General features: G+C 34.7%; 1 protein-coding gene across 9 annotated transcripts in view; it reads left to right on the forward strand.

The window, feature by feature from the left end:
- The window catches only part of ZDHHC21 (zinc finger DHHC-type palmitoyltransferase 21), a 44085-nt gene extending 28662 nt beyond the window's left edge, over positions 1-15423 (forward strand). For 2 of the 9 annotated variants that reach the window (XM_065861077.2, XM_065861078.2), the window contains exons 8-9: positions 8409-8452; positions 8990-15423. In XM_065861077.2, the coding sequence (XP_065717149.1) occupies positions 8409-8452; positions 8990-9122 (177 nt within the window). In that variant the 3' untranslated portion in view covers positions 9123-15423. Of the gene's footprint in view, positions 1-737; positions 2253-5382; positions 5531-7181; positions 7971-7990; positions 8037-8408; positions 8453-8989 lie in introns of those variants that run through there. The other 7 variants (XR_011736382.1, XR_011736383.1, XM_071801881.1 and 4 more) reach the window with 7 other exon arrangements.
- Positions 15424-16781: the final 1358 nt, after the last annotated feature.

Consider the following 16781-nt stretch of genomic DNA (forward strand, 5'->3'; position numbering starts at 1 on the left):
CATATCTGCATTACTCAATTTTGATTCCAATTACTTTTTTTCTGTAGTTAACCTCACATCAAATAATTTAATTGGAAGCTAAATAAAATGACATCAGGAAACTTTCTTTTTTTTCTCAAGACATGTTTTCTTGACATGTGCTTTTTAAGAATTCCTCTTTTGTGTGATATTTTTATATGTAGCAGGTACTTGTTTTCCTTAAAAATGCATACTAACCTATTTATTCAGAGGAAGAGGCATAAGTTAACCTAGGGAAAAAAAAAAAAAGTATATTCTGTCAAGTACAGATTGTTTCTGATTGATGATTGTAGGAGGTAAAGAGCTGCAACTCAGACTCTTTTAAAAAGGTGAAACTGTCAGAATGTGTGTGTGTTTATTAGCATGAGACCAGCCTGGGCATTTGGATTTCTCTCACTTATCTTCCATTTTTGCTTTAAAAAAATACTCCTGCATGTCTTTTCATATCACTTCAACAGTAAAATGATGTTAAAAACCAGTTTTTCTGTTTATACAGTAGGATTCTGTCATTGATTGTGTTTGATCTTCAAGGCATTACTGTAGAACAAGTAATAAATAACATGGCATGCTTTTTTAAAGAATGGTTTCTCTGATTATTTTTAGATTTCTTCATATCTAGTAAGGTTTTAATTGCACCAAGTGCTACTAAGAAGTATTCGGTTTGCTGACCATTTTTAAGGTGGATACCTTTTTCATATATGAGGTTTTCTTCCTCTCAGGATCTGTGTTGTTCTTTATTTTGTTGGCTGCCACCTGTCTGAAGCAATCAGCCACTTCTTTCCCTTCCTTTCTACAAAAGGAAAATCCCGTCTTCCCATGGATGGTGGAAGGTAACAGGATAAGCAGTTCAGGAGTGATCCTCTGATGTCATTGTGGGAGCCCTGTAAAAGCAGATTATCTGTGACCCAGATAAAATAATTAGAAATTACTTGGACACTTACAAATAACTGATCTACTAATCTCATTTCCAAAGTTAAAAAAGGCCTGTCTCTCAACGTAACACTACCAGATGTTTCAGTTAAACAGCATCCTTTGCAGACACTAATCTGAACCCTAATTTTAAAGGATTACCTTTGATTGTTTTTTATTTCAAATACTAAACAGTTTCTGTTTTCATTTTTCCATATGTTCAAACAAGGTATTTATGTGGAATTAATGAAATTTTCTTCATTTTTCCACTATAGTCCATCAAATATGATTTTATGTGATTTTTGTGTGTTAGTATTGTAGAGAAAAACTTTTCATTTAAATGATTTAGTAACTAACTTGATTCTCTGGGAAAGAACTATGTAATGGTTGGGCTTTTATGAATTTAATAGCTACCATGTGGCCTTTGTGCAAGTTAGTGGATGTATTATCGTAAACTAAGTGGACAGTGACTTTATTAATTTAATTAATGCTACCAGGGTTTCCTGTTAATTAACTTTTTGAATGGTGTACAATGATATGCCAATATCTTGGTGCATCAGTACTGTGTGTGTGTGATAGAGAGAAATTTCCCTTCATTTGCTTTGGGGAAGGTGGAAGGATGGAAAGGAAGACAGTTTAACAGCTGATGTTCAACAGTCCGGTGCAAAAAATGATGCCTACCACATAAGTTTGTCATCTTGGAAGCATTTTAAAAGGTTGATATTTGTGGTTTATTATTGTTGCAGTGTTTCTCCTTTTCACCGTCAAGTAGTAAATGTATTTCATTAGATATTTTCTGTTGTTCTTGCAAACAGATCGCTCTCCACATGAAGGTCTTGAAGTTACTAATTGATACATTTTAACTGTTTTACTTAGTGGGGCTGATACTTACAGTGAGCATGTGGTAAGGGACATTATTCTGCTCAGGGCTTCTTTTCTTCTCAAAAGGCCAAAAAGTTTCCTTTTAAGGAAACTGGGAAAATATGGAAATAATACAAATTAATTTTGTGATATATTTATCCCAAAGGAATATTTTCAAGCAGTTTAGCTTCTTTAGTAGTATCATTTCATTAAATAACATAATACAGAAATTAAATACAAACAATAAAAATACCAGTGAAAAAATTAAAATTCTTTGCGTAATCAGAAGGTGAAATTTTACAAAGGCTGAAATGCAAAGTAATGAAAATAAAAGTGCAGTTATTCTGTTGATAAAAGCAAAGGCTTTTTAATTCTTTGCATATTTCGTAGTGTTGATCCGTTGCTGTTTTTTAATACAGTGTACTAGTGATCTAGTTATTCTAAAACACTTTTTGTCTTTAAAAACAAGTATCTTGTAATTAAAAATATTTGTAATAATATCTTTAATATCTTTAATAATAATATCTTGTAATTAAAAATATTTGTAATAATATCTTTAATCAGATAATCTATTAAATACTATTTTGATTAGTGAAATATTAAGGGCTTTTCCTGTTTTTTTTTCAAACATGGCAGGAATGTAATCAAGGAAATATTAATCCTCATAATGAAATTTAGCACAGAAGAAATGAGGATTGGGAGGGGAAATTAGGATTCCCAGGCAAACATATTCTTTACCTGACTATAATAAGTGTAAGATACAAAGTAATTGTAGAGGAGAGCAAAAGGTACATGCACTATAAACATGAATAGTAGTCTGAAATTGGACATACAACAGAAAATAAGTCCATATTAACATTTTCTGTCTGTATCTTCCCCAGTATTCTTATCCCTTCCCCTTTTCCTGTGTCTAGTTTAATCCATCTGCAGGTAAATCTCCTGTTAGAATACCGCATAAAGTCCTGTATGTTAAATTGTCAGAGATTAGTGATGCCCTGGTCTTTGAATGGGGTTTTGTTAACTGTGTAGAGTCTTTTGTACTTTTACCTTATTTTTCTGAAGCAGACTAGCAGTTTATTTAACATTTTTTGTGAATGCATCCTGACAGTCTTTAGCATCTATTTACCATCAAACTACAATTTCAGTTTATTTTAAAAACCTCTTTCATGAGATATTTAAAATGTAAGAATAAATTCAAGAGTAAAACACACTGAGTGGCAACAGATCACGTGTGTTTTATTTAGATCACTGTGGTTTTAGGTAAAGTGGGAATACTTTTACTGGAATTAATTATTTTCAATAGTATTAGGGAAAAGTGTAAGTTAGAAAATTTAATCAAAGAGATTTTATACTGTGCAGAGAGTCAAAAATATGCCAAAAATATCCCCTGTTCATCACTCAATGAGGAAGTCCTTTTACAGTGTCATTATTTGCTAAATAGTAAGGAAGTACCTTTAACCAATTAAAAATTAGTAACTATAATAATGATATTTGGGTGTTCTGGAGGCTGAGTGCATTTTGTTTAAATGTTGCTTGTCAAATTTAGACATAGGATTGTTAAAATGACTTCTCTGTGAGGAAGGTCGACAGCTACTAAGCATTTTTTTTCTCAATATGTTTGTCTTAAGAAGGTATTTGTAAGTATCAAGAAAAATAGTAAGTTTTGTCACATGTCTGGGTGTTATGAGCTATCTGCACCAGTTATCCACACCATAGATTTGAAACAGACTGAAGAAAAGAGATCTGTTTATATCATCTTTGTAGAAGTGTTCCTAGTTTGTTATCAGAGATTTTCTTTTCATTGAACCATTTTCTCATATCTGACAAGTACATTGGAAATCTATTTAACTAAATATTTAAATAAATTCATCAGAGCACAGAGGAGTGTAGAAGTATTCCCCAGATACAACATAGTGTAGCTTCAATGTTAATTTTGCACAGAATTCTCTGATTTAGGGATCTAAAGTTAAAAAATAGTAATTTTCAGGCTGAACCTAATTGTAAGTGATAAAATTAGTCATATTATGTGAAAAGTCTAGGTTAAGAAAATAATGCTAAAAAATGGCTCAATGTAAACCCAAAGTGTAATTAATGCCAAAAGGGAAAATTCTGAAATATGAAGTGTTCTTCCTGTGAGGTGTTCAGTATTTTAAGTTCTTCAGTTGCTCAGGTGTCATTTACATACACACAATGGAAGGAGGTTAGGTAGAATGTATTGTTCGGGTAGAGGACATGTTGTCTTGCACTTTCAAATAAAAGCAAGGTCTGCAAATTCAGGAAGGCTTGTAAGTTTTCTTTGTTTGTTTGTTTTCTCTTTCTACTCTATCATACTGTCCTGCTGCTTCTTATATACTGAGTATGTGAAAATCTTCTATTAAGAAAATGTGGTATAATACTTACATTTCTTCCGTTGCAAGTATAAGCTTAAAGACATGTATTGATTACACGTTACTTTAAGAAAACCCAGAAGAAAAATTGAACCAGAGATTGTGGCTGCGTGCTTTGGAGTTAGTCCTGTGAGTTACAAATTACAGCCACTACTTGGGAAAACATGAATCAGTAACAGGAAAATATTCTTTCCATGTACTTCTTTCATGATAAATTAGCTCATGATGAATCCCATCCTATAGCACAGTTTGTTAAACAGTGCATGTCATATTAAAAAAAAAAAAAAAAGGTTTTCAGGCAGTTTGTTATGCTAATCAAAAATATAGATGTGAAGGATATGTTCCTATTAGAAGCTAATGCAGGTTCATTCATTTGCAAATGAATCTTAAGTTGGTCTGTAGAATTTGGCTGGTGCTCTTGTTTATGTCTCTCTGTCCATCTTGTAACAGTCGTAGCTGTGGCAGTAGCTTACTTTGCTTAGACAAGCTGCTCTTACAAACTGGTAGCAAGTCCTCAAAACAAACATTCCTCATCGCCTCAGCAGGCTCTGAAACCTTTGCCCTTTTTCTGTTATTCTAAAGTGATATGTTATTGATTGCTGTGTTTATTTCCTCTAATTTCTTTTGCCTTTTTCACTAAGGTATGATTTTATTTCCTAGTTCCTTTAAGATACTTATCAGCAGCTGAATAACGAGGTGCAGGAACAGTAGCTGTTTCCCATCTGGAAAATGACTTTGGGGGTCCAGATGACCCATCTTGTGAAATTAATCAGTTGTGGCTTAGTTAATTTTGTCTTCTATACAATTGTAAATTTGGAGGGGGGGTGTGGTTTGGAGACAGAGGCTACTAGAACTCAACTGAAATGCCATGTTTCCTCATATCAAGTTACTTTCAACTTTTGAATGAGTGCCAGTTCTCCAAAAGGTTTTAACATCAGCATTAACTGTGAGTCTGGAAAAAAAAATAAAAATCTTAGTGGAGTTCTATTTGTATTGATAGTAATCCAAGCTGATAGTAGATGCAGACAGCCAAAGCCTCTTAGGCTGAACACAGTAATACCAATGTTGTAGCAAAACCTTGTTATACATCAAATGCGTAATTAAAAGAGATGATATTCTGGTTGAAAGCCATTTGTGAGATGTGTTAATGAACAGAACATCTTGTCATTCAGAAGAATAGTGGTTATTCTGATCTTCCTGTCTCCAGAAGAAGAAAAATTCATCTGTTGGAGAAGAAAGCCTTAAATAACAGGCCAAAACTCAACCGTGGCCCTCTCCCTTTCCTTCCTTTCCTGTCTCCAGAGGGGCTACCGAGTTTCCTGGGGTGCTGTGAAGTTTCACTTTCATGTGAAAAGGTAAATTGATTCACTCTCAAATGAAAGTACATTTCAGATGAACCCAGCTGTTTGGCAGCAGTGTTGGGGGAGGGAAGCTGTGAGGGGAATTTGTTTTTCTTAAAGTTCAGTCACTAGCACTTCTAAGCAGCTAAACTTCAGAGAGATGTTTTCTCCCGCTCCCTCCAGCCCTAGTTCACAGCTTTTAAAATGTGGCTATAAAGCTTTTTTTTAATTCTCAAAAAGTATCCCAGAAGCAAAGGATTCACTTGTCAGTCCCAATTGCTTTACTGTAAAGCAAAAGTATTCTAAAGTAGGGGTTAGCATTGTAATAGAAAAAAGAAGGAAGGAAGGGAGGATTTCCTTTGACTTCCTATCCAGCTAAAATTCTTAGTATGTTTTAAAGGTGTGGAAGCTTGGCAGTTTCTTCTTACAGTAATTTTCAGCAGTTCCTGTTTTAGTGCTTTCACTTAGTTTGCTTATTTGAGAGAGAAGCAGACCCTGAAGAGCATCTTTTAGGTCCTCTTAGCATACCCTGATAACAATTTAAAAGAAATACAGCCCCCAGTTCCCAACCTGGGAATTTCTCAAAAAATCTTGTATGCAATATTTTAGGGAGCAGTACAAATGTATGAATGAATAAAAAAATGTGGAGAAACAGAAAAAAGCCATATTTTAGGTATTGTTTTGGTATGTTACTTCTGCATGCAAAGCTGTTTTAAGGCTCCTTTTGTGAAATGATGACATACATCTTTGATAGCTAGAATTCAATTATAGTCTGGACTAGCATGCTTGTGTTGTACAAAAAAAGTTGTTAGCAATTATTGCTTTCACACATACCAATATTATTTTGTGCTGTCAGGTAGGTGGCTTTGGGTCGACCACAGGATAATTCATAGAGCTGAGATATTTTTGTAGTTACGGAAGGAGCTATAGCATCTCATGAAAATGCTGTTAGAACCCCACCAAAGTGTTGTGGAAGTAGTATCTGTGTTTACTTAGTCCTTTTTATTCAGAAAGCTGTGTGTGATTTTCTGTGGTCAGAAAAGGTGGTGTTTGTTCTGACAAGAGCTGGACAAAAAGCCAGCCCAAGGAAGCAGAATATCCTTTGGCTGTGCAGCCAGGTCCAGCCCTAGCGAGGAGGACCTCTTGTGTCTCATCATGTTTTCCTGCCACCTGTGCAGGTGAACAGGAATAATCTAGACAGGCCCATACGGTGGAGCGGAGAAGCAGTTTATCTGTGAGAATCAAAACAACAGACAGTATTAACAATCTACTGCCTCCAGTCCTGTCCTCCTCTCACTATTGAGTGGTTCTTCAAATCAACCTAATGATGAGACCAGCATAGTTTTTGTAGTCAGCTGTGGGCACATTGTCCGTGCACAAAAAGGGATGAACTTGTGCATCCTGTTGGGTTGGCATAGAGAAGGGGAGACTTCTCTCCTTCTCTGTAGTGCACCTGGAATTCAGTTGGGTAGATTGTGGGCAGAATTAAGATTTTTGCCATTTAGCATGTGGTAAGGGATCCTGCTCCAAAATTCATCAGAGCAGGAAGCGGATTTAGGAGGACAAAATTTGGCAGGGGGAGCTGATGCCACCCATGTCTGGTGAAGCAGGGAAGCAGCTTCCTGTACATTATTTCCCACTCACATTTCACCCTTCGCCTTCAAAGGTTTACAAAAGATGGTGGCAGAATCCCAGCAGTGCCTGCACTGAATTGGATGCACTGATGGCAGGAACAATCAAGGAACACAGTGTGGTTTTATTGCTAGGTAGTATTTCCAGATGACAATGAAGTCGCAGCCTAATTAAACCACAGCCCTTGTGTCTGTGTGTGGTTGGGACAATAGAGGTGAGCTCTCGGTTTCATTCAAATGCTAGTGTATTCTGACAGGTGCATTATGTGTATGCCTAAATCAATGAACAGTAAAGGGAAATATCAAGCTGCTATGAAAAGGAGATGGAACCATGAGAAATATTTCAATTATTGTATTTTGGACCTCATGATTGATTTTTGGACATAATGAACTATGAATGTGCACTGAAAATGCTAATACTGCTGGAGTTGAAGTGATACTCAAAAGGCAAGCTTTCTTATTAAATAATCAGTGCAAATGTGAGAACAAAGTAGTATTGTTGGTAGTTTTAAAAGTTTTATTTGAAGATGATCTAAGCTTAAATTGATAATTATAAAACTTTCTGACTCATTTAATTAATCATGTTCAGAAAAGTATGAATTTAATTTACTGTTAGCTGCAGGGTGCCTTCACTCTGCAAATTACTTAGTTTTTGTTACATTTGAACAGAATAATTTTTATATTTGGTATTTACCTGTAGAAACTATGGAAACTGATGGTGTATTCATAGTGGTGCTGTTTGCATTACAATACTTATAAAGATAACTATTTTAAAACTTCTTAATAGGCCATGCTTTTCAAAATACATCTGTTAATAGTTGCATTTTACTACATTTTCCTATAGTTATCTCAGTGGACTACTCCAAGTCTCCAATGGATGCTTGTGAAAAGTATGTCAAAAGTGTGCTTTACACAATTCTAAATATTCCATGAATTAATTGTAATATCTGATTTAATGTTAGCTGTAGTAATGTTGTAAGTTCTTGTTGACAGTCTGTGGCATGTGGTGTTGTAGCAAAACTATGCAGTCTAGTTTCACATTATGTTTGTAAAGATCATTTAACAGACTGAGTAGATTTGTGCATATAGTCTCACAGCTGTTTAAAAGTAATATGATGTATAAGTAATATGTAATCTACTGGACTAATGCCAAAACAGTTTACACTAAGCATTGATTCCCTGCTTTATTTAGTTGATTTCATGACGACATTTTAACAGTTAAGAATGTGAATAAATACTTTTAATTGTGTTTTCTTCAACAGGACACTACAAGTATAGAAAAAATGTCAAACTGTTGTGAAGACATGTAAGTGCTGTAAAATTTCTACATTTATTTGCTGAAAAGATAAAGGGGTAGCTCTTATTTTAATTGTGTGAGAGAGAAAAGGAACTGAAGGCACTTTGTTAAGATTATTTTGCATGGTAGTGTGCCCTGTATTTGCTATGTCTAGCAGCAACTCACTAATCTTTTAATATTGGTTGTACACAAAGTAGTCTCACATTATTCCCTTTCCCTCCCTACCCAAAGCCAGTGGAACTTTATTTTCTTTCAAAAGTACAGATCAAAAGACACTTGCTGCTGTGTCTTGACATACTTTTCATTGATTCTGAGGTTCTCCTCTGCTTCAAAAGTTCTCTTCGGTTAATTTACGACACAAATAGTTTCTGTTCTCCGAAGTTAAGTCTCAGCTGCGTGCCGTAATAAAAGAAAAGCTGCATTTGTGATGCTGGGACACAATTCATCAGAGTACAGTGTTGGATCCCCAGCCACCCTGCATTGTTCTAGCTGAGTGAAGTGCACCGTGGGCATGCTGTCTTTCACTAATAATGCTGTCTTCTGTAGATCGAGGCCACGAAAGCCATGGCAGCAGACCTTCTCAGAAGTTTTTGGCACTCACTGGAAGATCCTGTGGTTTATTCCTTTCAGGCAGAGGCAACCACTGCGAGTTCCCTACCACTTTGCCAATCACGTCTAAACAGATGGATGGTGGGCACAGATGGGTCCTCCATGCTGGAAATGCATTACAGGTTTTATGATAATAGGACTATGACAGCCTTCAAGTCAATTAAAATCCACACACCAATTGCAGGCATCACAACGTGCCCCAGGCTTTATTTTAATGGTGGTCTTGATTCTGTTCTGAGATTAATAAAAGTTGTATGTTTAACTTTAGGTGTATTTTCTTTCAGATTAGCTTTCCAAAGGGATTTCTTTCATTTGTGAGGTTAATATCAAAGTCAAATGACTAGAATGCAGTCTTTCTGTATTTATTTGATACTGGCTCTTTTGATTTTTTTTTTTTTTTGGTAGGCAACACTGAAGTTTATATCTATTGTTACCTTTCTCACCAAGTGTCTTATTCTGCCTTGAATTTTTTTAATTGTTTTCATCAGTAGGTCTATTTACATAATATTAATGTTTTTTTTTCCTGCTACATGTGTTTATAATTCTGTGATACTGCCTTTTATTTATGATATGCAATAGTAATCGTGCAGCACCACACTATGAAAGGTAACATTTCAGTCTAAGGGAGACTTCTTTCTAGACCTTTCTCAGAGAGGTTTTTATAAATATTTGTAAATTTAGCTGTTTATGTATAGAATTTTTGCAACCTACAGCTATCTTTCTGCATAGATAAGATCTTAGTGAAAAATATTCATGTCTTTATATTGATAAGAGAGGTGAAATACTCCAGGGTAAAACATGCAGAGAGAGAGCATGTTTTCCCTATATCCAAAGGATGTCTTTGCAATAATTCAAAGTTGTATGGTGCAAATACTAGAATGATTACTTTTTAAAAATGCAGATTTAATTAGTTGGCTTAATGTATCATAAATAAAAGTATATTGTTAATAAAGTTATAAATTTTATATTTACTTTTGTTTAGTCATGATTAACTGAGATTGGTCTAAGTGTTTGTGTATTGGAAATATGTGTGAAAATATTTAAAAATATTTATACATAAATACAGATATTTACTACTAACATATATAGTAAAGTATATTAACTGTTTTGATATGGTAGTATGTTGATATGCGATAGCTTGTTCTGGGCCCTTTAATTATTGAAGTAGTTAACCAAAGTAAGCATCCTTAAGATTGCCTCTGGTGAAATGATGATGAATCCCAAAGTGCAGGCTTAGCTTTGCTGTATTTAGAAAAACTGTGTAATTTATTATAGTCTTCTGTATCTATACATATCTCAGCAAAAGATTATTTTTGAAAACTCTGTGGATTTTTATGAGACATTCACAGCTTTGTTGTTTTCAGTTGTGCTGCTTCCTTTGTTTTCTAGTTCAACAATACTAGGATCTATCTGAAATGACAGTCATGCAACAGGATAATAAAGCAACACAGAATCAGGATGTAATATACACAGGTTGTGTATGGAGATAGCAATTGTTTGTTTGTGAACAGTTCATTCAAAAAGAAGGGCTAGATTTGTCATGAGTGATATTCGTAACAAATATTTGTTGGGTGTCTCTTTACTGAATTAACAGATTTTGATGATCCATTGAGTGTTCCAGAAGTTACGTGTTAAAAATCACTCAAGTTTTAAACTTTTGTAAACTTCAAATGTTTGACCCAACTTCATTTTCCTTCTCCTTTTAAAAAAAAATGCAATATTTTATTCATTTAAATTTCAAGACTAATATGCAAACTTTTTTTTCCACATCATCTTTAGGTGTGAATTTAGACTTTAAGGTGATATTGGCGGCAATGTTTAGACAAAAGGAGGCTTGGAGCAGTACTTGAAATTAAAAAGAATGTGCATATACATTATAAAGTAGTGGCTGTATTCTCTCTCTTTTTTTTTTTTTAAGGAATTCCACTACAAAAGTGTCTCTGAAACACATAGGGGAACAATAACAGTTTTGTTTTATGTGCCAATGTTTAAATCTGTTTCATGAGCAAAAAATGGCAACTTTATAAAGTTTTTCATGCCAATCAATTATTTTAGTTAGCAAATCATACAATTCTGAAGCTAATTGAGAAAGAAGATCAAAATTTAACTGTTCTTGATACATTCACTGTGGGGGCATATAATTATTCTTTCTGGTTGTAGTTTCATTTTTTCAGCTAATTTAACAATGCACAAAGAACGGAATCTGCTTGACAGTAGGAACCTTAGTTATAAACAGTATATTTAATTTTTGTACATGATATACAGTGCAGTAATGAGACCATTAAATTTTGCCTGCTTTGTGAGGATAAAAATCCACCAGCAGCCCAAATACGATATTGTGTGCTATATTGCCGCATACTTAAACTAAAGAAGGTGCCAAACATCAGAAACCAACGCTAATGTGGCACAGATCGGGCTTGAACATGCTCTGAAGGACCTATAGACTGTAGGTGCAAATGCCCACTATGTATCCGACATGTGAGTGGGTGGTTGTCCTCCATGGGGATGCTCCTTCATGCTCCACACCCCCTCTGTTGGCCCTCTTGCGTTGTGATGCAGTGGGTACTGTGAGGAAGAACTGCGTGGTTTGGGTGTTGTAATTGGTGGTTGTAATTGATAGATCAAAAATCTGTAAATTCTAAAGTTCTCACTCAAATGACCAAAAGAAGAACCTTGAGGCTGAAGTATCAGGTATCCAGCTAAGCAGATGATGTACATCAAAGTCTTGCCTGATTCGCAAATGAAAGTGGTAATTTCATAGACTCATATTTTCTCAAATGTGTTTGTATTGTTGCATTTTTTTTCTCAGTCTCCCATTCATCCTTAACATTAGGAATCTATGTGTAATGTGATTAAGGCAGCTAGTTTATTTTTTATCTCGGTTCTGATTATATGGAGATGGGAAGGAAGAATTTGGAGAAGCTTCATTTTTAGGAGACACCGAGCTTTATTCTTTGAATGACAGGCCTTTAAAAATGTAAAAGCAACAAAATTATTTAAAAATTTTTTAGCCAATAACTTACGATGTTTATTAGAGTTTCTGAAACTGATTCTTAGAAAGGGTTTTTCCAGCAGCAAAAGTTCAGGTAGTCTTTTATTATATGATTTGAAATCCTGTAAACCTTGAAATCCTTTGAACTCAACCTTTGAAATCTCACTTCTTTCCCTCCATCTGTCTTTCATGATTTTTTATTTTAGTTGACACTGCATTCTGAAGACTAGTTAGTCGTTTGTCATTGTTATTCATTTAAATAAATCTCATAGACAGTATTGGTGTATTTCATCCTAATGTAACATCAGAACTATACATGCTTTATTGAGGACATTGGATATTAGCTATGAACTTAACAATACTTGATTTCCTGAGGGTGAAAAAGAGATGTCAAAACACTAATGAAAAACCATCTGAAAACATTTGAAAATAACTGGTTTATTTGCAGTATGTTGCAGCTCCTGGTAGGACTGAACAATGTCACTTTGCTGTCTTCCATATTATCAGAGATTTGAGATTTCATTTGAAAAATATTGATGTCTAACATAAAAGATTCTGCATCAAACACTATTTAACAACCTATCCTCTGATCTGTTGGTTTGAAGGACAGGTTCCATCAAACAGCTGGTAGATTACTTGAAATACACAATGATGTTCAGTCGTGAGGAGGATTCGTGAGTAAGAAACTATCTAAGAACTGGTAGGATAGATTCTGAACTAGGCAGCTTCCTCCTTGTATTGAACCTGAAGTGGGATAATGTGAAGAGAGGATTAATAAAGGCAGAGAGAAAATGGAGATGATAAGGCCAAAATAATTGTTTTGATTCATTACCAAAGTTTACCAAATGACGTGAGGTTCATTTTGTCACCCTTTGAGATTATCCATTGATGGCTCTTAGATTTTGTGTGTGCTAACTTGTGTTAATTCTTGAAGGACCTTTGAAACATCTCTAGAAGCTTACTTTGCACTTTGTTTTAGGCAGATGACTTGCTTAAGTTTAGCTTAGTGTTCCTGCAAGTAGTTGATTCTTGGCATTAATGACATGATGAATTTTTGTGTTCGAAAAAGGGGGAGTTAGATTTAAAAATTAGCTGTTGGTAACTCAGAGACTGAAGCTGCAGGTACTGTCTGTCTCCCATAAAATCAGGATGATAATGACTTCTCATTCAGCTCTGGATCTTTTGTCCAAAATATTTGCTATTTGACACTCAGTATTTCAGTAAAATGTCTACATAGTAGGAAGGATCACTGCAGAGTGCAAATGAGCATTTCCTTGACTTAGGAAGAATTCTGCTTGTGAGCATTTACCATTGCGATCATGTAAAGATCGGACCTTTTTTGGGTGTACTTGAGCCTCATTTACCCAGACAAAATCACTTCTGTTGTCATAAATTCTCTCCCATAGCAATGTTACCACCTTTAATGAGTTCTGTTCCTTCCTCTGCTTACTTTCAACTTCTGTGGTTCTTTTCTGTCTTTCCACTGAGCACACAGCAGCATAAAATATTCCTGCCTGCAGTCAAACTAATATCATCTTGGCCAGAATAGGCGCTATGGGTAGACTGGGAAGGTGTGGAGCTTTTGGATCATTGATGTGATTAAAAAAATATAAATTAAAAAAGAAAATTGAGATTTTCTGGTTCCATTTGGGTTTGGGTTGAGAACAAGCTATCAATTGCTTAAGAGATTTGAAATCTGTTATGGATTCTGTACGCTGAAATACACATAAAGAAGTTGTTACACCTTTTGATGGGTTTTGAACAAGTACTGCCTTTTTTACTGTAATAAACCACACCTGGGACTTCTTGTAGCTTTAAACATTATTTTGTATATAATGGAAGTTGTTTTTACTTTGTTGTTGCCTGAGTCAGTGTCTCCTGGTCTAAGCCAGTACATGCAATGTTCTGCTGCTGCCACAGGTACATTTAGCAGCTGGACATCCATGGCTCTGGTGTCAAAAAATAACATTTTAAAATTGGTCCAGTCGTGAGACTTGAATTCTCACATACTCAGAATTTTAAGAGTAAACCTGATCTCCTGTGGTTCAGTCTTTATTAACAGACATAATTGTTTTAAAATGTGTGTTCTGAGCTGTTCTTCAGATGTTCCTGATAATTAGTTTTTACCCATTACTCTCTAAACACATGGTTAATGAAACACCATGGTACACACGTTGCCATTCTCATTCAGAAAAATCCAGAATGATTCAGGATAATTCAGATAATTCACAGTCACATTATCCTGTTCAGGATAAAACAATTCTTGATATTGATATGGGGATTTAGATATAGATGCAATCTTTTGGTTTACAGTCATTAGGAAATTATCAATATGTAAAGTACAATGCTAGAAATATTTGTCTATACAGATCATTAAAAATGTACTTATTTGAAAATATACAAGCATTGCAAGGATTATTTCAGTGCTGTTTAAAGTTATTTAAAACAGATGAAATGTGACAAATTCTCACTTGGTATGCTGTTTATATCAAAATATAATTACAATTGTCACTACCATACAGTATGTTGGGTACCTCATTATCATGTTGACTATTTTATACATGTGGTATGTAAGGTTAATAATTTTAATAGTTAAGAGTGCAGAAAACATACTGGGAATTGTCTCCTGCATTAGCAAAAATAAATTTAATTAGGTCTCTTACACTAATAAGTCAAATCTCATTCTAAATTAGTCAAAATGTCAAGACTTCAAAACTGTTCAAGTGATGTCAAGTGACGCTTTTGGGAAGAATTGGGACTTCTAAATACAGTGTCCATAATTGCATGACATGCTGCCTGACGAAAGATTCAGAAAGCATTGTTCTTCGAAAGATTTTGTACTACTTCTCAGTGGCTGAGCATTTGCAGGTACTTGTATCTGTGAGCTATGTTAGGCCGAGGACTTCACTTCTGCTGAAGTTGCTCAATGGCATCTTGTGTCAGCCTTGCCAAACTATGGCAGAGTGATCAGTCAGCTGTTGCAACAAGGGCCATCTAAGCACTGCCTGTATAACTGTAAGAATAATTTACAGTAGAATATGTACTTTCTGAGTCAGCAAATCCAAAACTTAAATTGTAATTAATGTGAGTTTCTGTGTGAATAAATATTTCTATGGACATTCGTAAGACTGATATACTGTAGATAACGGTGTAGTGTATAGAGAGAAAATGATCACTCTCTTTCCTTAACAGCTTCAATCTAAGTGCCACATAGCCAAATAATACTGATTTTTGTAAATTAGCATTCTGAATTTTGTAGTTCACACATGGGGATGCAATTGAGTTTTACTAATATGTTATTTGTTTGATCTTGACTGTTTTCAGACAATGTTAAATAATGTTTATACTAGACTTGTTGAAAATAAAAAGTCTAACACTGGTTACGCCTGACTGGGTAATGTATGAGGTGAATGGCTGAATAATATCAAACCAGGGAAATTTACTCTGGTATTTTAATTCAATATAAAAGTGCAAGAGTATGTCCAAATGAAAAACAATGTATTGTCTTTTATTTCTTTTTATTCATGTAATACTTCTGTTTTTGCTTTTCAGATTTATTTAAAGTATGTATTTGTTTTAATTCCTATTGAGATTTCTTCTGCACTGTATTTTTTACAAATCTTATTTTTAAATTAACCCACAAAGTTTCTTTTTCTCCTTTGAATTTAATTGACATTGGTTTAAAGTTGTGTAAATACTTCACAAATACTTTCCAAATAATTTTTTAGATTTTCCTATTTCTTTTATAAATTACTGTCATTACTCAATATTTTTTATTGTGACAAGATTAAGCTCTAGTGCCAAATGATAATTTTGGAAAACTGAACTGTGGAAAATCACTGAATAGTTAGTGAGGTACTTATTGGGTTTTGTGCTTGTTTTTTTTGGTTGGTTGGTTGGTTGGTTGGTTGGTTGGTTGGTTGGTTGGTTGGTTGGTTGGGGTTTTTTTGTTTGGTTGGTTTTGTTTGTTTGTTTGCTTGTTTTTGAGAGAAAAAAGTGAGTGTTAGTGGAGGCACCAAAAACTTTCTCTGGTAGAAGTATTCATTGATATAACACTACTAGTTACAGTGTTGGTTAAATTTCTTGGCTAAATCATTAAACTATGTGTATGCAGCTATACTGATGCTTTAACCCTCCTTCGTTCCCTTTCCCAGTTCCTCTCCCTGTCCCCCCCCAGTTGTTTTTTTTTTTTACTTTCTGCTGTTGTTATATAAGGTAAAAACAATCACATCTCTAGACTACGCTGATCAGGGGGTACAAGCACAGGAGACTCTGGCACAGGAGACCCTGGCATCTTCTTGCGTATTTATGCCAAGACAGAGTTCACAGTTCTGTGTAACTGCTATCAGAGTAGAAGCCTCTTTTTTGTAGGTATAAACTAAAACTTATATAAATTGACATTTTTCAAATTGCAACAATAGAGATTTAAAAAAAAAAAAACAACAACTTCTGGCTTGTATGTTTTTATACAAGGTATTATATAGCTCATAATCATTCTTGGAACACTTTTAAAGAGAGTTTAATGGCTCTGAATCAGCAACAGTTCTGTTTGTGTACATGTGAATTTTTGTCAGATTTTGAAGCTGAGAGGCTACACACACTTTGGTCTCTTTCAAAAGAGATACTGGATTCAGACATGTAAAAAGAAGTGCACAAGTATTAGTGGCCACAGAAAAATGTAGGAGAGAGGAATAAAATAGAAGTTGCTGGGTGTGGTGTCAGCAGTGGTCTCAGCTG

The sequence above is a fragment of the Patagioenas fasciata genome, chromosome Z (assembly GCF_037038585.1).
Source record: "Patagioenas fasciata isolate bPatFas1 chromosome Z, bPatFas1.hap1, whole genome shotgun sequence".
Classification (NCBI taxonomy): Eukaryota; Metazoa; Chordata; class Aves; order Columbiformes; family Columbidae; genus Patagioenas; species Patagioenas fasciata.